The 23634-nt window shown below is 35.0% G+C and overlaps 1 protein-coding gene across 1 annotated transcript in view; it reads left to right on the plus strand.

The window, feature by feature from the left end:
• LOC148947572 (uncharacterized) overlaps window positions 1-23634 on the plus strand; it is a 248227-nt gene that overhangs the window by 24324 nt on the left and 200269 nt on the right. Inside the window, exons 2-3 of the mRNA XM_089096156.1 lie at window positions 14539-14642; window positions 21333-21508. Of these exons, the coding sequence (XP_088952282.1) occupies window positions 14564-14642; window positions 21333-21508 (255 nt within the window). The 5' untranslated portion in view covers window positions 14539-14563. The remainder of the gene's footprint in view (window positions 1-14538; window positions 14643-21332; window positions 21509-23634) is intronic.

Below are 23634 nucleotides of genomic sequence, written 5' to 3' on the forward strand. Positions count from 1 at the left end.
TTGAAATTATCTCGTTTAAACTATTGAAGTTTCTATAAAGTTAAGTTAAAAAGATGCTCACCAAGTTGGTTTTTAGAGTTTCGGTTACTATTGAACCGTGTCGCTCCTTACTTACAATTCGTTACCACGAACTTTTTTAAAAAATATTAGTGTTGTTCCTTACTTTCAGTTGAAAAAAAAAATGAAAAAAAATTAGTGTTGTTCCTTACTTTCAGTTGGAAAAAAAAACTAGTCGTTCCTTACTTACAGTTCGTTACCACGAACTGTTTGAAAAAATATTTATGTTGTTCCTTACGCGATAGACTTATTAGAGTGACAAAAACAATATTAGTTTTGTTCCTTACTTGCAGTTGGAAAAAAAGAAAAATATTAGTGTTGTTCCTTACTTTCAGTTGAAAAAAAAAACTAGTCGCTCCTTACTTACAGTTCATTACCACGAACTGTTTGAAAAAATATTAGTGTTGTTCCTTACGCGATAGACTTATTAGAGTGACAAAAAACTTTTTTTTTCCACAACCCACAAGAGAACATTTTTCAACTAAAAGTAAAGAGCTACTAGACTAAATCAAACATGTGGTGAAATAATAACGAATAATTGTTCAAAATTAAATTTTCTGTAAGGCTATGTCTAGCGATAAACTTATTAGAGTGACAAAACTTTTTTCTTGGGTTGATCTATGTTCACGTAGAGTAGTTTTTCTAGCAATGATACCAAATTTTTTTTCTTAGAAGTAAAGATTTTTTATTGAGATAACTACTTTTCTTTCAGAAGGAGCAAGGTTTGCTTAAAAATAAAAAGCATTCTAATCAAAGTAATTATGTTTTACCTTAATACTAACATAGTTTTATTGAACAAACAAAAATTTCTCTAACTTGTTTAACACTAACAAAACTTCTCATCAAAGTAACAACATTCTCCCCTAATACTAACATACTTTTACTGAACAAACAAAACTTTCTCTTAGAAATAATATTTTTCATCACTGATAACACTTTTTCTGTTCGAACTAGCAAGTTTTCTAGCAAAGATACCAAATTTTTTCATAGAAGTAAAATTTTTTTGATTGTGATAACAACTTTTCTGTCAGAAGTAGCAAGTTTTGCTTAACACTAACAAACATTCTCATTAAAGTCACAATATTTTACTTAAATACTAACATACTTTTACTGAAAACACACAAATTTTTCTTAGAAGTAATATTTTTCTTCAGTGATAACACTTTTTCTGTTCGAACTAGCAAGTTTTCTACCAAAGATACCAAAGTTTTTCGTAGAAGTAACATTTTTGATTGTAATAGCAACTTTTCTTTAAAAATTAGCAATTTTTTCTTAACACTAACGAACATTCTCATCAAAGTAATGATATTTTACCTTAATACTAACATATTTTTAGTGAACACACACACAAATTTATCTTATAAATAATATTTTTCGTTAGTGATAACACTTTTTCTGTTCGAACTAGCAAATTTTCTACCAAAGATACCAAATTTTTTCGTAGAAGTAACATTTTTTGATTGTGATAACAACTTGTCTGTCAGAAGTAGCAAGTTTTGCTTAACACTAACAAACATTCTCATCAAATTTTTTCATAGAAGTAAAATTTTTTTATTGTGATAACAACTTTTCTGTCAGAAGTAGCAAGTTATGCTTAAAACTAACAAACCTTCTCATCAAAGTAACGACATTTTACCTTAATACTAACATACTCTTACTGAACACGCACACAAAGTTCTCTTAGAAATAATATTTTTCATTTCTATGTCTGAATCTATTTCCATACATGTCTGGGTTGGTGTTTGGTTAGGTTAGGTTAGGTTAGCTAAGTTGAGTTAGGTTAGCTAAGCTAGGTTAGGTTAGCTAGTAAACATTTCTCCATGTTTAAGTTAGGTTAGTTTAGGTTAACTTATCATGAGCGCTCATGATAAGCTAACCTAGCCTAACTAAAGCATGATACCAATTCGACATGGGTGGATTTTTCGGCGAGTATGGTTAGGTTAGGTTAGATCAAGTTAGGTTAGGTTAAGTTAGGTTAGATTAGGTTAGCCTACGTACGCGCACGTACGTAGGCTAACCTAATATAATTTAACTTAACCTAACTTTATCTAACCTAACCTAACCATACTCGCCGGAAAATCCACCCATGTCGACTTGGTATCATGCTTTAGTTAGGCTAGGTTAGCTTATCATGAGCGCTCATGATAAGTTTACCTAACTTAGCCTAACTTAAACATGGAGAAATGATTACTAGCTAACCTAACCTAACTGAGCTAACCTAACCTAACCTACCCACACCCCACCCCAGACACGTATGCAAAAAGATTCAGACACAGAAATGAAAAATATTATTTCTAAGAAAACATTGTTTGCGTGTTCAGTAAAAGTATGTTAGTATTAAGGTAAAATGCCGTTACTTTGATGAGAAGGTTTGTTAGTTTTAAGCAAAACTTGCTACTTCTGACAGAAAAGTTGTTATCACAATAAAAAAATGTTACTTCTATGAAAAAATTTGGTGAGAAGGTTTGTTAGTGCTAAGCAAAACTTGCTACTTGTGACATAAAAGTTGTTATCACAATCAAAAAATGTTACTTCCAAGAAAAAATTTGATATCATTGATAGAAAATTTGCAAGTTTGAACAGAAAAAGTATTATCACTGACGAAAAATATTATTTATAAGAGAAATTTGTGTGTGTTCAGTAAAAGTATGTTAGTATTAATGTAAAATATCATTACTTTGATGAGAATGTTTGTTAGTGTTAAGAAAAACTTGCTTCTTCTGACAGAAAAGTTGCTATTACAATAAAAAATGTTACTTCTAAGAAAAAATTTGGTATCTTTGGTAGAAAACTTGCTAGTTCGAAACGAAAAAGTGTTATCACTGACGAAAAATATTATTTCTAAGAAAAATTTGTGTGTTTTTAGTAAAAGTATCTAAGTATTAAAGTAAAATATCTTTACTTTGATGAGAATGGTTGTTAGTGTTAAGCAAAAATTGCTACTTCTGAAAGAAAAGTTGTTATCACAATCAAAAAAATGTTAATTCTATTAAAAAATTTGTTATCTTTGCAATAAAACTTGCTAGTTCGAGCAGAAAAAGAGTTATCAGTGATGAAAAATATTATTTTTAAGAGAAACTTTTGTTTGTTCAGTAAAAGTATGTTAGTATAACGGAAAAATGTTGTTACTTTGATGAGAAGGTTTGTTAGTGTTAAGCAAGTTAGAGAAATTTTTGTTTGTTCAGTAAAAGTATGTTAGTATTAAGGTAAAATATCATTACTTTGATGAGAAGGTTTGTTTGTGTTAAGCAAAACTTGCTACTTCTGACAGAAAAGTTGTTATCACAATCAAAAAATGTTACTTCTAAGAAAAAATTTGGTATCATTGCTAGAAAACTACTCTACGTGAACCTAGATCAAGCCAAGAAAAAAGTTTTTGTCACTCTAATAAGTTTATCGCTAGACATAGCTTTACAGAAAATTTAAGTTTGAACAATTATTCGCTATTATTTCACCACATGTTTGATTTAGTCTAGTAGCTCTTTACTTTTAGTTGAAAAATGTCCTCTTGTGGGTTGTGGAAAAAAAAGTTTTTTGTCACTCTAATAAGTCTATCGCGTAAGGAACAACACTAATATCTTTTCAAACAGTTCGTGGTAACGAACTGTAAGTAAGGAACGACTAGTTTTTTTTTCCAACTGAAAGTAAGGAACAACACTAATATTTTTTATTTTTTTTTTCCAACTGCAAGTAAGGAACAACACTAATATTGTTTTTGTCACTCTAACAAGTCTATCGCGTAAGGAAAAACACTAATATTTTTTCAAACAGTTCGTGGTAACGAACTGTAAATAGGGAACGACTAGTTTTTTTATTTTTTTCCAACTGAAAGTAAGGAACAACACTAATATTTTTTCATTTTTTTTTTCCAACTGAAAGTAAGGAACAACACTAATATTTTTTCAAACAGTTCGTGGTAACGAATTGTAAGTAAGGAGCGACACGGTTCAATAGTAACCGAAACTCTAAAAATCAACTTGGTGAGCAGCTTTTTAACTTAACTTTATAGAAACTTCAATAGTTTAAACGAGATAATTTTAAATTTTTTATAGAAACCGCATTGGTTTAAACGAAAAGTAGTAAATGCAATTTAATTTGATTTTGTAATTCAGACATTTTTATAGAAACTGCAATAGTTTAAACGAAATAATTTCAAATTTTTTTTATAGAAACTACATTATTTTAAATGAAAATTATTAAATGAAATTTAATTTTGATTTTGTAATTAATTTTCTTAATTAGAAAAATAAAAAAAAATCACTTTTTCCACAAAATAAGTTTTTAAAAGAAAATTAAAGAACTCAATTAAAATAATGTTATAGAAATATAAAATAAACACGCTTTTCAAAAAAAAAAAATTATTCCCTGGATTCTCCATAAATTCTCTTCCGAAATATTCCAACACATGCGTTTGAATTATACAAATTAAAAATAAACTTCAAAAAATTAAGATAATGTAACTGTGACAAGGTAAATCGCAAGAAAACACTACTGAAATATTCCAACTCTTGCATTTCAACGAAACAAATTCAAAATGAACTTTGAAAAATCAAGAGAATGTAACTGTGACATGGTAAACCATTCTGTGAAAAGGTAAACCAGGACAGAACACTACTGAAATATTCAAACTCTTGCATTTCAATGAAATAAATGGTTTTGTAGTGCAGTGAATTGTTACTAGTAGTAGTACTTTCGTGTTTTTTGCAAGCCGTTCATACTATACCTTAAATGCATTCAGATAATTCCTTGATAAAAAAAAAAATAGCCGTGACTACCTCAGATATGGGCTTTTCAAGTGATGAATAGGTTATATCGCAGGGGGCTAGGATATAAACTATATTCTAAGAATATCTGGACCCTTTGAGTAATGGGAGTATAAAAAAGCTAACGAATTTTATTTGAAATCAAAAAAATACTGCTTTTAGAAACGAACATTCACAGACCAATTGGAAATTTAGCATAACAACACTATAGGATGCTTCCTTGTATTGTTTAACTGAGCATAGCGCCTCACATCTCTTCCTTTAAATAGAAATGAATGTCTATCTTTTTCTTGTGTTTTTATAAGCATCCTTATCTGTTTTCTTGTAGCACTCGAATCTTCGAAAATGTGCTAGGGGGTATTTTCATGGTGTATTTTGCTATGACTCACATTGCTGTCAGGGGTGACATCAAACTTTGCTCGCTTTTGCTGGGGGGTTTGATCAACAACATCCTAAAATAAAATTATTTTCAGTTTTCTCAGTAGGTAGCTTGCAAGCTTAAAGACCTAAATTTCAAGCTACTTAAACACATAAAGAAAAGAGTGGAAGTCCTAGATGGAGGCTAAACCCCGCATATTTTTAATATGATACTCTCTAAATTAAAGCGTTTTATACTTTTAAAAAAGCTTCCTATTTTAATTAAACAATACATCTCTTAATTTAGTCAAATTGGCCTCCAAAACATAATTTAATTTTCAATTGCGAAACTATTTTTTACTCATTTTTTTTACTAATACATAGTCTTAGGAAAACTTCATAACCACATATAGAGTTAAAACACAATGATGCTGAAATAAATAGAAAAGGCCAAGGTTAAATTTTCCCAAACTCAACTGAAATCAAAAGTAAATTCTTGAAGATTACAAGATCTTCCAAATCTTCCAAATCATCCAAATCTTCCCTTGCATTTTCGTGAAGCAACTAATTGTAAAAAAAACGACTCTATAGTTTTAGACTTTTAGTAGCTTAAATTACGGACCGTGTATATGCAGTCTATAAACCTGACCCAATGCTGAATAAGGTTCTTATTACGTTTCACATGTTGAATCAAATATTTTATGTTATTAAATTTATAGCTATGTTCACTATAATATCCCATTGCCTATTGCATCAAGGGCCAAAAATGGCTTAGATCCCTCACAGTGGTAGCTACTCAAGGAAGAATTTGAATAACCCTTTTATATTGACTTTTTCTACAAAATAAGTTTTTCAAAGAAAGGTAAAGAATTCAATTAAACAAAAATTGAGCAAAAATAAAATCAAATAATCTACCAAACGTGAAACTACCACTAATCAGCATCTATAAATAAATGAAACCCAAACTGAAAAGAAATTACAATAAATAATCGAGTAAAACTCAAAACGAGCATTTTCGGCCGTTTACGATCGTTTATAGCACCAGGCTGAAATTGGTCCTAGATGAAGATGTTAATACAAATCAGGGGCTAATTTTAACCTTGTATTATTACAGAATATGGCCCAAAACCAGTTGCTGTGACATGCTTATTTTTTGTTTATTATTACGTTTAATATCTACCCACCAAATGCTCCAAGCCTCAGAAGAAAAAGGGGTTTTGAAAACCGGGGGGCATAATTTTCGTAAAAGGGGAAACACCCCCCAAAAAGTCAATAAGTTGGGGCGTGAAACTCCATATGCCTTCCCAAGGCCAGAACAAAATTTGCACTTTATTGAAAAATACAAGTGAATGTGCATTGTCAGTTTAATATACAAATTCTGATATTTAGTAATCAAAATGTTAATATCATTTGAATTATTAAAGGTGTAAAAGTAAAACCATTTGTATTTTTTCAGTAAAGTGCAAATTTTGTTCGTTTCTTGCGAAGGCATATGGGGTTTTGCCCCAAACTTATGTTAATTTATGGTCGTTTTGAGATTGACTTGGTTAATTATTATAGTTTTTGTTCGTTTTAGGTTTAATTTATACAAGTTGCACTTTACTTTTACCTTGTTTCCCAAAAACTTTTTAAAATTATGGTTTTTTTTTGTTTTTGCTTTACTGTTCGACTTGATAGGAATTCTGAAACTGGAGTTAAACTATTTCAACAGATACACGTTAGCACTCTAAGGAGAAATTTGAGTCGCATAAGCTTGGGCTATTAAGCGTTTGAATCTGATAGGAAGAAGTTTAATTTCTTTTAATCCCCAAGATATAGATTCCTCTCCCGTATGATTTTCGTAATAATTAACCATTACCGCATATGCTTGTGGGTATTAAGCGTTTGAATCTGATAAGAATGGTGTTTAATTTCTTTAAACGAAATTTTAGTAACACATTCCACACTGTGACCAGTGTAAAAACAAATCCTCTTGATATTATTTGAATAAATCATTACATAAAAATTCTTGTTTTAGATGTTAATATATTCAGTTTCTTTAGTAGATAATGTAGTTTCAATTTGGAACTTTAAACAGTTTGAATAACCATTCTATCAATAAAACTTCAAAGATGTATGGGGTTTGCCGGGTGCCCTTTGGGAGCCCAGAGAACCTTTGAGGACCGGGGGTTTCCCTCGGGGTTGGGGTGGGGGGATCGGAGCCCTTTCGGATTGTGGTAATGGACCTCACAACACTTTTCGAATGGAACTTGTGTATTATAACGACCACAGAGTAACTTCGCTAATACATGGGTTGGGGTGGGGGGATCGGAGCCCTTTGGGGTTGTGGTAGGGGACCTCACAACACTGTTCAAATGGAAGTTGTGTATTATAACGACCACCGACCCCATGTAACTGAACCCCTGTATAATCGACACCCCGTACAACTGAACCTTCCTGCTACTGAATCCTCGTGCAACTCGACCCCATTTAACTAATCCCCGTGTAACTGAATCCGCATGTAACTGAACCCTCGTGCAAGTCAACAATCGTGCAACTCAACTCCCTCAAAACACTTTTCAGCCATTTCTTGTTAATTTTTTTTATTTCTAAACTATTTAAAATTGAGAACACTGTGCAAATCATCACTTGTGTATTATACAGTACACATTCATCCCATCTCCTCCAAAACACTTTTCAGTCATTTCTTGTTAAAATTATCCAATCACTAATTTCCCCTTTTTTTTTCTCCACCTTCAAATATTCCTTTAGTACCTACGCAATTAGACTAAGTCATCGCCCAGTTAACACTAATATGTAAATTGAGTAATCCTCTCGCAATAACGAACCAAACCAGATTATATCCACCTAACCAGATCAAAAAATGGCGGTCACACTAACTTGATTAGTAATTGGATTCAGATATATTACGAATGGACCTTCAGTCCTACATTCACAGGTTTCTGCAAAGTGTTATGGGCTTCATTGAAAAAATACCAGTTTAAAAAAAAAAAATAATAATAAACATGTATCCATGAGTTTGACCTCCAAAAAATGAGTCTCATAATAGAAAACCCGTCTGCCAACCCATGTAGAGTTCATTGTAATAGGCAAATGACCCTGGTAACCCAATTACTTGAAAATATACACACATATCAACGTGTAATTCAATGTAAATTTTCAATGCATTGGGCGCTTACTACTTTTGAATTACCATCAGTGACGGATCCAGGGGGGAGCGAGGGGGGGGGGGTGGGCCCCCTAACGTAGTCTAAATTAGTGTAATTTACTTAACTAACGCCAGTTTGCGTTAATTAAACTTGCTCCTAACGCAAGTTTATCGAATCAATCTTTTTTGTCCCCCCCCTAAAAGAAGTCCTAGATCAGCTCCTGTTTACTATGGAGCTGATCTCTTCTATCGGTCGATTCTAATTAGAATTACAATATTATAGACAAAATTATTTGAAATGCAAAACTTTTACATGCTGAGTTATGCTATTAGTCGCCTATAAGTTTCTATATATATAAATTTCTAAGGAATCTAATAAGGGAAGGGAGGAGGGGGGGGTAGACTGGTGACCTGTTTTTTTCGTGGAATTAAATGACAATTTTAACTGCCATAAAAATATTTAATTGAATATTATGTTCTTCGCAGCTTAAAAAAGAATTGTGAATTCACAGCTGCCCATGTTTATCGCTTACCATTAGAAAACTATAACTTAAAATTTTAATAACTTAAAACGAAAATTTTATTAAAATGTAATCAATTATAGGGAGAGTGGGATGACACCCTCCAATCTTTCCAACCGGTCTGTAAAATATGCAGCAATTATTATCCTAAGACCCGAATACCAGGATTTAAGAACTCTGACCACAGAAATGTGAATCTCACCAGTAATCTGAGTCGAAAGAGCGGGAAGTATGCGAAATATATATAGTCAAAGGCGCCTTTTATATCAATTAAAAATGTATAAAGCAGAGAGCCAGAAGATCCTGACTCATTAATTATTGCATCAAGTGTTGCATGGGCATGGTCACAGCCCAGTCTTGTTTTGAATCTTACTTGATTAAGACCAACATCCAAATGCTCAAAAAATGCTTTACACCCAATTCAAAAAGCTCCCCGATTATAGCACCCCTCGTTATTGGTCTATGAGGATCACAAGATTGAACATCTCTTTTACCAGACATTGGGATAGGGATTACCACCCCAACCCTAAACAATGAGAAACATTACCAGACTTGAGGATAAGATTTAAAAAGTCAAAAGAAGAAGAAGAAAAGAAGTGGAAGCCAATAATTTGAAAAAAAGAAGAAAAAGTGGAAGACATGATTTGAGAAAAATCCATCCTTATTTTCAAAAGATTGTGGACATGCGCCCAACGAAGTGCTTTGTGCCACTATTTCACTTGGTCATTTGTTATTCGATAAATGGGCTGATGGAAATCATTGGCAGAAAATCAATAAAAGGCCAGTCACAGTCGGTACAAAAAGAAGAAGTAATCTTAATAACAATACTCAATTCAGGCGATAAAAATGACCACCCAGTCATTAGAATTCATTAGCCCCCCCTAGAAAATAGCTAAGGATGCCTCTGGTGGCATGACGTCAATTTTAACAATTTCCGAATACTTCAATGGGCAAGAATCGTTTTGTCACCCCCCTGCCCCTAGAATACCAATAATATATAAATGGGCTGATGGAAATAATTGGCAGAAAATCAATAAAAGGCCAGTCTCAGTCGGTACAAAAAGAAGAAGTAATCTTAATAACAATTGTAAAGTATTTGGAACGTAAATTCGAGAAGGCTTTTCCGGTGTCTCGTTTCTTACAGATTTGGCCATGTATATGTCAACGAGAACAGTCCAGGGGGGCTTTTGGGACTAAAGCTAGTCGTGAGAAAGGGGTCCGTTCCCAGGCATGGTTGAACAACCAATAGCTGGAACTTCCGTTCCAGGAAAGTTACATTCTTGGCTCAGTTCTAAAGGGAGTCCATCTCTCGCCTTCGTCTTAGCTAGTTGTTCTTGTGCTACCTTATTTTCTCTATGTGTATTCTCACGTTATTTAATAAAGACCATGTACCAACGTTTATCGTCTATCTTTGGAATTTACGTAAACCATTCCATATGCCAATTATAAAAGGGCATATAGAAAGAACTTAAAAAGAGGTTTACAGAGTGGTGGCAAGCGGTTAAGACTAGTGGAGCATATATCACTAGTGGAAAACCTCCAAGTGACATTTGAGTGACCGTTATAAGTATTTAGGACATCTTACGCTAAATACTGGCAACATATTGAAGAGCTATTTCGCCCACTACCAAAATTGCTTGTGATATTGAGTCGCAAATACTACAAAAGACTGATAAAAAGACATCGAAATGTTACGAGGTATTGAACTTTTTTCTATTCAAAGCGCCTTCTTGAGAAACACTTTCTTTTAAATGAACATTTTGAAATAGGCTGTTACACAATGCCTAATATGGATTTCCTCGCGATAGCTTCTACATACTAATTCAAATTTCTACAACTGAGAGTCTCCGGTTGATTTCTACCTTCACTTAGCCATTCTACGTTTGGTTTTTTTTTTTACCTGATTTTATACAGTCGAAGTGTGATCTACATTTGACAGTTTCCAAACAAAATTTAACATTTTGAATTCGATAATCGAAAATTAATTCTCAATTGTGACTCCATTTGACGCTAGTGATTTAATTGAGACCAACTGCAATTGGATGTAAGACAGACGACCTTTCGTAAGTGATTTAGCACGACTAAACAACCCAGTAAATTTTATTAGACCCTTCTTGTTAAAGGTGAAGTTTATTGCCCAAAATCTGGCGTCCGTAATTAAAGAGCTGCGTTTAAAACAAATATTTAAATTTTTAGAATAACTGCTTTTCAAATTTTAATCTCAATATGTCAGTTTTTATTCCTATTCTCGATCCGGCGGAAACTGGATATAACAAAAAGGTTGCTTTTGATTTTGTAAAACAGTGGAGGGGAGATGGCAGATTTCCACCTCTTTTATTTGATTCAAATGATCCTGATTTCGATCAAGATGAACTTTATAATTACCTTCAAAAGATCAAGACATGGGTCCCAACAAACCCTCCAACTCCCCTGAGCACCACCCCAATTAATCCTCCAATAGAACAGCCTCAACAGTCCCAAGTAATAGGATCGCTAATTGACCCCTTTTTTTTAGTAATAACGCCACTCACAAAGTCAGAAAGTGGAAAAATAATTAAGTTTGTTACAAAATTTGTTACAAAGTTACAAAAATTGAGTTTGTTGCAAAGTTACAAAAATTTCAGTTGTTGTTAAATTGGCCTGATTCAAAAGCTTTGCGTCATTTTTGGCCCATGGTTTGTTTCGCTCCTTTTTTGGGAATCTGGATCCCACGATTATAAATTTTTCAAGTTTAAAAGGTGGATTACTTGTAGTATATACCCCAGGCAAAATAATAGGCAACATGGTTGCAGAGTTTGTAGGCGTGGCTCAATTTAAGGAAAAGGGTATATCTATTCTATAGAAGGATGCAAAAATTAGGAAGGTTATTTAGGGTGTCCTTAGAAGCCAGGGATGATGGTGTAGTTCTTGGAATATTTGCTATAAATTTTTTCAAGGAGTGGATAATACCGTCCTACAAACGTTTTTTTTTATTGACTTTGGCAGAATTTTTTTTTTTTTTTTTTAGGTGTTGCGTATAAGGTTGCAATACAATATGAACAAATAGAACAGATAGTGGGGAAAGGAGACACGTATTATTTTTCCGATGAATTTATTTATGCGCTGACGTGGGTGAAATTTGGACTCAATGATAATGAGAAGGCACTGCGAGATGGCACTGATTCCTCGCAGGGGGGTTTGGCTACCCAGGAAAAGGGAGCTGGTTTTTATGTCCCGTGGGATGGTACTGATGCCTCACGGGATGTTTTTTTTTTTTGCACTGCGAGATGGTACTGATTCCTCGCAGGGTGGTTTGGCTACCCAGGAAAAGGGAGCTGGTTTTAAGGTCCCGTGGGATGGTACTGATGCCTCACGGGATGGTTTTTTGTTGCACTGCGAGATGGTACTGATTCCTCGCAGGGCGGTTTGGCTACCCAGGAAAAGGGAGCTAGTTTTAAGGTCCCGTGGGTTGGTACTGATGCCTCACGGGTTGTTTTTTTTTGTTGCACTGCGAGATGGTACTGATTCCTCTCAGGGCGGTTTGGCTACCCAGGAAAAGGGAGCTGGTTTTAAGGTCCCGTGGGATGGTACTGATGCCTCACGGGATGGTTTTTTTTGTTGCACTGCGAGATGTTACTGATGCCTTGCAGGGCGGTTTGGCTACCCAGGGAGAGGGAGCTGGTTGTAATATCTCGCGAGATGAGGTTGATGCCTCACGGGATGGTTTTAATGCGTAGCGCTAATAGATATGTAGAGATATCAACAGTAGTACTGCCATTTGTCGAACCACAAGTTAGTAGAGCAAAACCAAATAGGTCAAAACCGAGGCGTTCCATAGCAATAAAACCCCGAGGATTTTATTGGGAATAATATCTTAACGTCATTGCTGCATGGTATGATTTTTAGAGTTTGCAATTTCATTTATTTGTCGCTGGTATTTTCAGGATTAATTAGCCTTTCCCGGTCATTCCTTTTGCCCTAATTCAAAGTTTATGCATAATCCCAACTTTTCTTGTCCTCATCAAATTCAGGGGTATGGGGAACAAGTCTATTTTAAAGTATACAAAGAAAAATGAAGTGTTAAAATATCCAGTTTCCGAATACGGTTGTTAGTGTGGTTCGCTTATACTATGTAAGTTTTTACTTATGCAAGTATTGTGTAGTGTTTGTATTATGTAATTGTTTACTAGTTCATGCTGTAGAATGTTAGTAGGCGAGAAGTGAGTAATTTGGGAAGGGAATGTTTTGAATTCAATTAAAGTTTGAGGGTTTAATGAGAAGGGGATAAGCCAAATTTGGGAAATTTAACTTAAAACAGGGGGGAGAATCTGTAAAGTATTTGGAACGTAAATTCGAGAAGGCTTTTCCGGCGTCTCGTTTCTTAGAGATTTGGCCATGTATATGTCAACGAGAACAGTCCAGGGGGGCTTTTGGGACTAAAGCTAGTCGTGGGAAAGGGGTCCGTTCCCAGGCATGGTTGAACAACCAATAGCTGGAACTTCCGTTCCAGGAAAGTTAAATTCTTGGCTCATTTCTAAAGGGAGTCCATCTCTCGCCTTCGTCTTAGCTAGTTGTTCTTGTGCTACCTTATTTTCTCTATGTGTATTCTCACGTTATTTAATAAAGACCATGTACCAACGTTTATCGTCTATCTTTGGAATTTACGTAAACCATTCCATATGCCAATTATAAAAGGGCATATAGAAAGAACTTAAAAAGAGGTTTACACAATACCCAATTCAGGCGATAAAAATGACCACCCAGTCAGTAGAATTCATTAGCCCCCCCCCCTAGAAAATAGCTAAGGATGCCTCTGGTGGCATGTCGTCAATTTTAACAATTTCCGAATACTTCAATGGGCAAGAATCGTTTTGTCACCCCCCTGCCCCTAGAATACCAATAATATATAAATGGGCTGATGGAAATAATTGGCAGAAAATCAATAAAAGACCAGTCTCAGTCGGTACAAAAAGAAGAAGTAATCTTAATAACAATACCCAATTCAGGCGATAAAAATGACCACCCAGTCAGTAGACTTCATTAGCCCCCCCCCCTAGAAAATAGCTAAGGATGCCTCTGGTGGCATGTCGTCAATTTTAACAATTTCCGAATACTTCAATGGGCAAGAATCGTTTTGTCACCCCCCTGCCCCTAGAATACTAATAATATATAAAAGTATAGCAGTTTGCAATATTCGATGAATGTACTTTCCAGAAATTATACCGTTTGCGCCCCTGTCAATACAACTTTGATAACTTGCTTCCTCCTGGGGAATCTTCTGCATCCCCCAAACTGTTGTTTGTCGGCACCCACGTAATAATGAAGTTATCAAAGCGTTGTAATCATACCGATTTTTATTTTCCTGTTGTAAAGTTTAGTCAAGCCTCCTATTGGAGGTCTCCCGTTCTCTCTGTCGAAACGAACTACCCGTCGGAGGGAATTCTCAGATCCCTGCTCCCGTTAAAACTTATAGAGCTTGTTCATCGCTCCAACAATTTAATTATTTGTTAGAGTAATACTGACACCTATTTCGCATCTCAACTTAATGGTTTGAGAGATCCCATGTTAAAATAATGATGACCACAAAATCGCCTTAAGTCAGACTGCGCCTTCAATCGGAAGTAATTTCCCATATTTTTTTTATCTTATGCAAAGTTGTTTTTGAATTCCAACGCTTTAAGTTATTTCTCATTGACATTATTTCTGATTTCAGGTAGAATCGATGATTTGTGCTAAAAATGGGCATGCTCACAGTTTTTAGAATGATATTTGTAGCAAATTTGCACCAGGCTTACACACTTGTAAATAGTAATGAAGGTGAGTACTTTCCCTAAACTTGATTGTTAATACTAATTTTGGAGACCCTTGTAAAGCGGCTCTCTTGGGCTGTAAAACTGTCAAGAAGAATCGGTTTAGGGGCCAGTTTTTTCTGGGAATCATTTCAAGTACTTTAATCTATCTTTCGTGCACTGCTTTTTTTAAACTTTAGTGGTTTTATTAAGGAATTAAATAAAAAAACAAGTTTTTTCAGCTTAAAGCAAGGAGCAACATTAAAACTTAAAACAAACAGAACTTATTACGTATATGAGGAGGTTTGCCCCCTAGTCAATACCTCTCTCTTTACACTGAAGTTCGAATTTGTTTTCCAATTCTTTAAGAATGACACCTGAATTACAAAGGCCGTTTAATTAGAATAAATAGCTTTTTTGAGAGTACTAAAAAAAACTTTACCGTAAAGAGCGAGGTATTGACTAGGGGGTGAACCCCCTCATATACGTGACAATTTTTGTTTGTTTTAAGTTTTAATGTTGCTCCTTACTTTCAGTTGAAAACTTTTTTTTTTCATTTAATTTCTGATCGTTTTTTAAATAATGGTGGGAAATCCAACACCCCCTTCATAAAAATATCCCTTCCCCCTGAAAACATCCCCCATGTAAAGATACTTACACATAACCCCCTCCCCAACCCTCCTCCCCAAAAAAATCCCCCTGAAAACGTCTGTACTATATAAAGGACAGAGTTCATAACTTGCAGCCGTTTCCCCAGGGACTGTGGGGGATTAAATCATCCTCAAAAACAAAATTATTAGATTTTCGAATCTGCTGAACAAATTGCATATCTCCAAATTTTTATCGGGTGACTTTGGGGAACAAATGAGTGTGGGAGGGGGCCTAGTTGCACTCAAATTTTCTGATCACTAAAAAAGGGCACTAGAACTTTTAATTTCCGTTTGAATGAGCATATACGTAATAATTTCTGTTCTTTTTCAGTTTTAATGTTGCTCCTTACTTTCAGTTGAAAAAAACTTTTTTTTATTTGATTTCTGATTGTTTTTTAAATAATGCCGGGAAATCGCGACACCCCCTTCATAGAAATATCCCTTCCCCCTGAAAACATCCTCCATCTAAATATCCTCACACATAGTCCCCTCCCCACCCCCACCAGAAAAAATCCCTCCTGAAAACGTCTGTAGGCTATACTTCTCAATAACCAATACTATTATAAATAATGGTCAGAGTTCATAACTTGCAGCCTTTCCCCCAGGGACTGTAGGAGATTAAGTCATCCTCAAAAAGATAACTACTGTATTACATTTTCGAATATGCTGAATAAAATGGCTATCTCAACATTTTGATCGGGTGACTTTGGGGAAAAATGAGTGTGGGAGGGGTCTAGCTGCCCTTCATTTTTTTTGGTCACTCAAAAAGTGCACTAGAGCTTTCAATTTCCGTTAGAATGACCCCTCTCGCAATATTCTAGAACAACTGGATCAATACGATCACCCCTGGGAAACAGAAAAAAAAACCCAGATAAACATACATCTTTGATCTTTCTTCTGGCAAAAATACAAAATTCCACATTTTTTTTGGATATGAGTTTGAAACCTCTAATGCAGGGTTTAATGATACGCCGAATCTGATGGTTTTATTTTGATTAAAATTCTATTACTTTTAGGGGGTGTTTCCTTCTTTTTTCAAAAATAAGGCAGATATGTTTTGGCTCGTAATTTTTGATGGGTAATACTAAACTTGATTAAATCTATATATTTGAAATCAGCATAAAAATCCAATTCTTTCGATGTGTCTATTGGTATCAAAATTCCGTTTTTTAGAGTTTCGTTTACTATTGAGCCGGGTCGCTCCATACTTACAGTTCGTTACCACGGACTGCTTTATTATATCTCATTTATCCAAATCTATCCGGAATTATCAAAGCTTGTCCTTGGAGGAAGTTACTATTTGCTTAAATTCAGCGGCATCATTTCATTCTGAGCTAAGGAGATGCTAAGCAACATCTGTGTGCCCCCTAAATTGGCAGGCCCATAGTATTTGAAGAGTCATATTTCTTCACAGTGGTTAGCATAGGCCTCTCCCAAAATTAAGTAATCATAGGCAGCGCGCTAGCGCTGCCTAAGTAAAGAACGATGTGGGCACAATGTCTTGTTTTTTTTTTGTTTTTTTCTCCATACCCGGGCACTTCGTATCGAAGGGATTGTCAAAGAAAGTTTGAAAAGTGCTAATTTCACTGGAAATTGGAATGGCTATTGCCCTTTTAAATAGTCCAAAGTGATTAGCGGGTAACTAGCCCCCCATACATATCATTACCCCCAATAAATCCAATCAAAATTTTGAGATAGCCAGTTTGTTTAGCGTAGTTGATTTCCAGATAGAAACTATCTTTTTGAGGAGGACACTCCCCCACAACCCACGAGGCAAGGGTTTTAAGTTATGCCCTGAGGACATATAAGGTTTTTATAGAATTCGTTGTCGTAGAAACTTCAAAAAAGGCTCATTCGATTCGAAATTCAAAGGGCTAGTGCCCTTTTTCATAGTCGAAAGTGATTCGAGGGCAACTACCCCCCCCCACGCCCATCATTCCCCCAAATACATCCAATAAAAATTTCGAGATAGCCCTTTTGTTCAGCGTAGTTGATTTCCACATAGAAAATATCTTTTTGTGGAGGAAACTCCCCCACAACCCTCGGGGCAAGGGTTTTAAGTTATGCCCTGGGGGCATATAAGGTTTTTATAGAAGGCGTTGTCGTAGAAGCTTCAAAAAAGGCTCATTGGATTGGAAATTCAAAGGGGTAGTGCACTTTTTAATAGTCAAAAGTGATTGGAGGGCCACTAGCCCCCCACCTACGCCCATCATTCCCCCAAACACATCCAATCAAAATTTTGATATAGCCATTTTGTTCAGCGTAGTTGATTTCCAGATAGAAAATATCTTTTTGAGGAGGACACTCCCCTACAACCCTCGGGGCAAGGGTTTTAAGTTATGCTTGGGGGGCATATAAGGTTTATATAGAAAGCGTTTTCGTAAAAACTTCAAAAAAGACTCATTGGATTGGAAATTCAAAGGGCTAGTGCCCGTTTTAATAGTCGAAAGTGATTGGAGGGTAACTAACCCCCCCTCCCCGCACCGATCATTCCCCCAATCACATCCAATCAAAATTTTAAGATAGTCATTTTATCCAGCATAGTGGATTTTCAGATAGAAAATATGTTTTTGAGGAGGACACTTCCCTACAACCCTCGGGGCAAGGGTTTTAAGTTATGCCCTGGGGATATATAAGGTTTTTATAGAAGGCGCTGTTGTAGAAACTTCAAGAAAGGTTCATTCGATTTAAAATTCAAAGGGATAGTACCCTTTTCTAATAGTCGAAAGTGATTGGAGGGCAATTAGCCCCCCCCACGCCCATCATTCACCCAAACATATCGAATCAAAATTTTTAGATAGCCATTTTGTTCAGCGTACTTAATTTCCTGATAGAAAATATGTTTTCGACGAGGACACTCCCCCACAACCCTCAGGGCAAGGGTTTCAAGTTATACCCTGGGGCCATATAAGGTTTTTATAGAAGGCGTTGTCGTAGAAACTTCAAAACAGGCTCTTTCGATTTGAAATTCAAAGGGCTAGTACCCTTTTTTAGAGTCGAAAATGATTGGAGGGCAACTAGCCCCCCTACGCCCATCATTCCCCCAAACACATCCAATCAAAATATTTAGATAGCCATTTCCTTCAGCGTAGTTGATTTCCAGATAGAAAATATGTTTTTGAGCAGGACACTCCCCCATATCCCTCAGGGCAGGGGTTTTGAGTTATGCCCTGGGGGCATATAAGGTTTTTATAGAAGGCGTTGTCGTAGAAACTTCAAAACAGGCTCATTCGATTGGAAATTCAAAGGGCTAGTACCGTTTTTAATAGTCGAAAGTGATTTGAGTGCAACTACCCCCTCCCCCCCAGGCCCATCATTCCCCCAAACACATCCAATCAAAATTTTGAGATAGCCATTTTGTTCAGCGTAGTTGATTTCCAGATAGAAAATATGTTTTTGAGGAGGACACTCCTCCATATCCCTCAGGGCAGGGGTTTTAAGTTATGCCCTGGGGGTATATAAGGTTTTTAAAGAAGGCGTTGTCGTAGAAACTTCAATAAAAGCTCATTCGACTGGAAATTCAAAGGGCTACTGCCATATTTAATAGTCTTAAGTGATTGGAGGGCAACTACCTCCCCCACACCCATCATTCCCCCAAACACATCCAATAAAAATTTTGAGATGACCATTTTGTTCAAGGTAGTTGATTTTTTTTAATAGTAATAGTAATAGTAATAGTAATTTATTAACACACACAAGGACACTCAAGGTAGTTGATTTCCAGATAGAAAACATATTTTTAAGGAGGACACTCAACCACAACCCTCAGGGCAAGGAAAATAAGTTATGCCCTGGGGGCATATAAGGTTTTTATTGACATTTTTGTCGTAGAAACTTGAAAAAGGGCTCATTCGATTTGAAATTCAAAGGACTAGTACCCTTTTTAATAGTCAAAAGTGATTTGAGGGCAACTAACCCCCCTCTCTCGCTCACCTTTTCCCCAAACACATACAATCAAAATTTTTTGGTAGTCATTTTATTCAACGTAGTTAAAAGTGTTGTAAATTATGTCTTTAAGGATGACAACCCCTCCCCCCATAGCCCTCAGGGCAAGGGTTGTAAGGTATGCCTTGGGGGCATATAAAGTTTTTATTGAAAGCGGTGTCGTAGAAACTTCAAAAAGGCTCATACAATTGGAAATTGAAAGGGCTGTTGCCTTTTTTAATAGTTGAAAGTTATTGGATAGCGACTAACGCCCCTCTCTTGCCCACTATTTTCCCAAACACATCCAATCAAAATTTTGAGATATCCATTTTGTTCAACGTAGTTGAAAGTTCCGAAAATTAGGTCTTTTAGGATAATAAGCCCCTCAGAGCCCTCAGTGCAAGGGTTGTAAGTTATGCCCTGGGGGCATATACAGTTTATATAGAAAGTTGTTGTATATGATTTATAGAATAGATTTTAGTCTTCCTCAAATCCAATTTTTATATGTTTAAAAACTAAATGTTTACTTAATATTAAATTAAAATTCACTATGATAATGATAGTTCCCAATAAGTCATCTCACCAGTATCCCAATACCGACTGAGGGTATTATGTTCAAACTTTCGGGGCTACTTCTGCTCTTGAAATTTAACCAAATCAAAATAGCGTAAGTGTATCCAAGCTATCAAAGAAAGTAAACAGATTTTTTTTGCGAATGGTATCAAGTTTTCCATTTCAGGTCAAGTAGATGAGGTATGAAACTAACAGTACAATGTGTGTCCAGATTTTTAAAAGGGTGTATGCTATTAGAAATTGCTGAAAATTTTTCTCCGGCATACAAATAGCAGGCCAAACTACAAAGTCTTAATAAACGAAAAGATTTAAAGTCTTATTTTCTTTTTCCCCGAAAAGACTATGTCAATATAAAACGAACAGAAATTAATTAAAAAAACTTTTCCCACAAAATAAGTTTTTCAAAGAAAAGTGAAGAACACCATTAAACAAAAAATGAGCAAAACTAAAATCAAATAATCCACCAAGCGTGTAAACTACCACAAATCAGGATTGATAAATAAATGGAACCCAAAACGAACAGAAATTACAATAATTAATCGAGTCAAACTCAAAACGAGCAGAAATTAACATAAGTTGGGTGCAAAACCCCTATGCCTTCCCAAGGCCAGAACAAAATTTGCACTTTACTAAAAAAATACAAATGAATGTGCATTGTCAGTTTAATATACATAGACTGATAATTAGTGATCAAAATGTTAATATTATTTGATTTATTAAAGTTGTAAAAGTAAAAACATTTATATTACTGCCTTCCATAAAAAAGATTACTGCCTAACCATTGATGGGTGTTTATGTAAAACTGTGTCACTGTCGTAAACTGTTTCATTTTATTCGTCTTAACTAATGTGTCACCTCCCGGAGGTAGGGTCTCTAAAACCTGGAGGTGCTTTGAATATCATTTCACAGTTCTAGAGCAATTGTCTATATCAGAAATTTGATCCGATGGGTCACCCACTTTCTACTTCCTTGTGAACATCTCAGAGCGAAACATGTGCCACAGAGGTCCAAAATAAAAGGTGGAGCCCCGCCACACTTGACATAATGTCGCCAAGCCTTGCAAGGGCCACTTGTTTACGTGATTTTTGAAAGTCAGCACCCACTAGATCTGACCTCTAGCATTTTGATCCCGATTGAGCCAAAATTGTTGTTTTGGAGCCCTAATTGTTATATATTGGCACTCCCCTCTTGTCAGGGTTGCCACAACGGTCAGTTCCTAAAGTGCTACAATTGCTCAAATTTGCGTGCTACACAGCGATTTTTGGTGCTAAAGTTGACACATTTTTGGTCATATAAGAAGAAAGTGCTGCATTCAATATATCATGTGCAGCAGTGCTACACATGATGAAACCATACTGAAATAGCACTTTTGTGCTACAGGTGGCAAACCTGCCTGCTATACGATCTCTTTTATTGCTTAAAAAGCGATTCATGTTTTGTTCGAATAAGCACTCTCCCGATATTCTATTACCACGGTCTTGCTACGCCTCTTTGCACGAACACTCATGTGTTCAAAACACATCTTTGGCTACTTAGAGAGAATATTTATTCCCAACAATACTCTATTACAGGATGTAACATTCAGAAAATAACAAGTGCAGACTACCATCCCATTCTGGCATTTCTTCCAAAATTCAATCAAAGTTCTACAAGGAATACTTACTCAGAAACGAATAGGACAGTCTACTTACGTGGCCATAGAGATGCAAGAATAGCTATGCTCTCCGTAGCAGAACCTTCGGACCAGGTAAGAACAACTATGTCAACTGTTAGGACAGCTAGTGTCAAGCCTCAAATACAAAGAAGATCCATCTCATCTAGGTGGGGGGGGGGGCAGCCAAGGAAATATTCTTATTAGGATTTTCTAGTGAATTCTGTGTATTTATTTACAGATAATCAGTGGCAGATTTAGTAATTTTCAAATTAGGCATATTAGGTGAAATTAGGCAAATTAGGTGAATCAAAGGTAAAAATAGGTAACCTCTATGGAGGCCAAAATCAGTTCAAATTGAAGAATTGGCATGCTTATTTTTGTTTATTTACCTATTGGTAACTACATATAGATTCTGGTAATTACCAAAATGACGATAATATTTCTAATTACGAAAAATTTGGTAATTTTGCTAATTTTGTAAATTTGATTATTTCCAAAAAAGATCCTTCTAAACCATACGTCAGTTCTAATAATGAAAAGAAGAATCATCACGCTCACCCAGCTTGCGAAATATCTAATAATTTTGAAATAAAAAAATAATAAAAGTAACGGCATAAACATATTAACATACTTATGTTAAATATGAATATAATTTGATACTGATATTAAAACCTCTAAGAATTAAAAAGCAACAAAAAATAAAAGTTAGTGAAGGTTTTTTTTTTCAAACTGGACAATTTGAAAAAAAAAAAAATCAATTTTATTTTCTAACAAGACGAGACGTAACTTAAGTTTATGCCTGATTTATATCTAGTTCTCATCGATTAGTTTCTTTACCGTTAGATCTGTAGGGCTCATAAATAAGACTAGATATATTCTAAAACGAAAAATGAAACCATAGAAAAAATACAAGGGACTGACCTCCAAAAAGGCTCCAAGGCCTGTAAAAGACAACATATGCGTCCTCTACCAGGAATCGAACTTTAACATCGCGGTTTTGTTTATTCTTTCTCTTAGGGTTATTATAAAAACGTTTATGTTGCGAAAATTAATGGGAGTTGCATAATTTAGGACGAAGGATTGCTGCTGTTGTTGCAACAATCATGCTAAATATGACCCGTGAACTTGGATTGTAGATGATTGTAGTCAACTGAAACCAGTGGCGTCAATTGGGGGAATTGGCATTTGTCTCTTCTAGATCCCCCCTCGTTTTTGAAAAATACATTTTTGGCATTTTTTATTGAAAAAAAAACGATTTTGGTATTTTTATTGAAAAAATACGTTTTTGGTATTTTTATTGAAAAAAAATTTTCTGTAGTATTTTCAGAAAAAAAATATATAAAAAAGAACAAAGTTAACCCACCCTGGATATTGAAGATGACATTCTTGTATCCCCCTCCCTGTATTTCCGCCAATTGTCACCATTGACTGAAGCTTGAAACACATTTCCCGGTCAGAGAAGTTTCTTCGTATGACTTTACTCTTTGTATGGCTGATTTTCTCTGATTAAGGGCAAAAAAAAATTTTAATATCCACTATATCTTAGTTCTTTTCGACCATTCACTTTATTTATTTTTATATCTAAAAAAATCATTTTTCCCGAGATCTGATTTTATTTTATCAAGTTAAAAAAATTTCAAAATATTTCTGTTTAGTTTCGGGTCTATGAAGAAAATAGATTTAAATTGATTAGAAAAGTTTTCTAGTGCAATTTTGTATGCTATATTTTAAAATGTAAAAAGGTTTGTTCAACAAATAGCGTTTTTGCCTAATAAATATTTGTATTTTTCGTTGTTTAATATCGCCGTGGAAAAAAATTTAAATTGACCATTATCACCGAAAAAACTAGCGAAAAAACAGAATTGTTAATATATTTTTTGAACAAACAACATATTTTAGAGCCTAACAGTTTCAATTTTGTTCCTTCCCCCATCATACCTGTACCCCTTCCCCCATCTAATGTGCAAATCTAAAGCCCAAATTTGTTTCTAGAGTATTATATTTTCATCATATTTTATGACATTTCATTAGGATTAGTCAGAGAAACAGGTTTTACTTAGATGAAGAACTTCACATAGGCGCTATAACATATGAGCATTTTAAATATTTTCTAATACCCATAGTTTTTCAGTTTTTTTGGATTCTTTGATTAATTTTTGGGGTTCTGGGCGAAAATACGCGTTCAAAAACGAAAAAATGTTTGTCTAAATTTTCAATTT

This window comes from Artemia sp. Qi Xiang Cuo, chromosome 10 (assembly GCF_049724085.1).
Source record: "Artemia sp. Qi Xiang Cuo chromosome 10, ASM4972408v1, whole genome shotgun sequence".
Lineage (NCBI taxonomy): Eukaryota > Metazoa > Arthropoda > Branchiopoda > Anostraca > Artemiidae > Artemia > Artemia sp. Qi Xiang Cuo.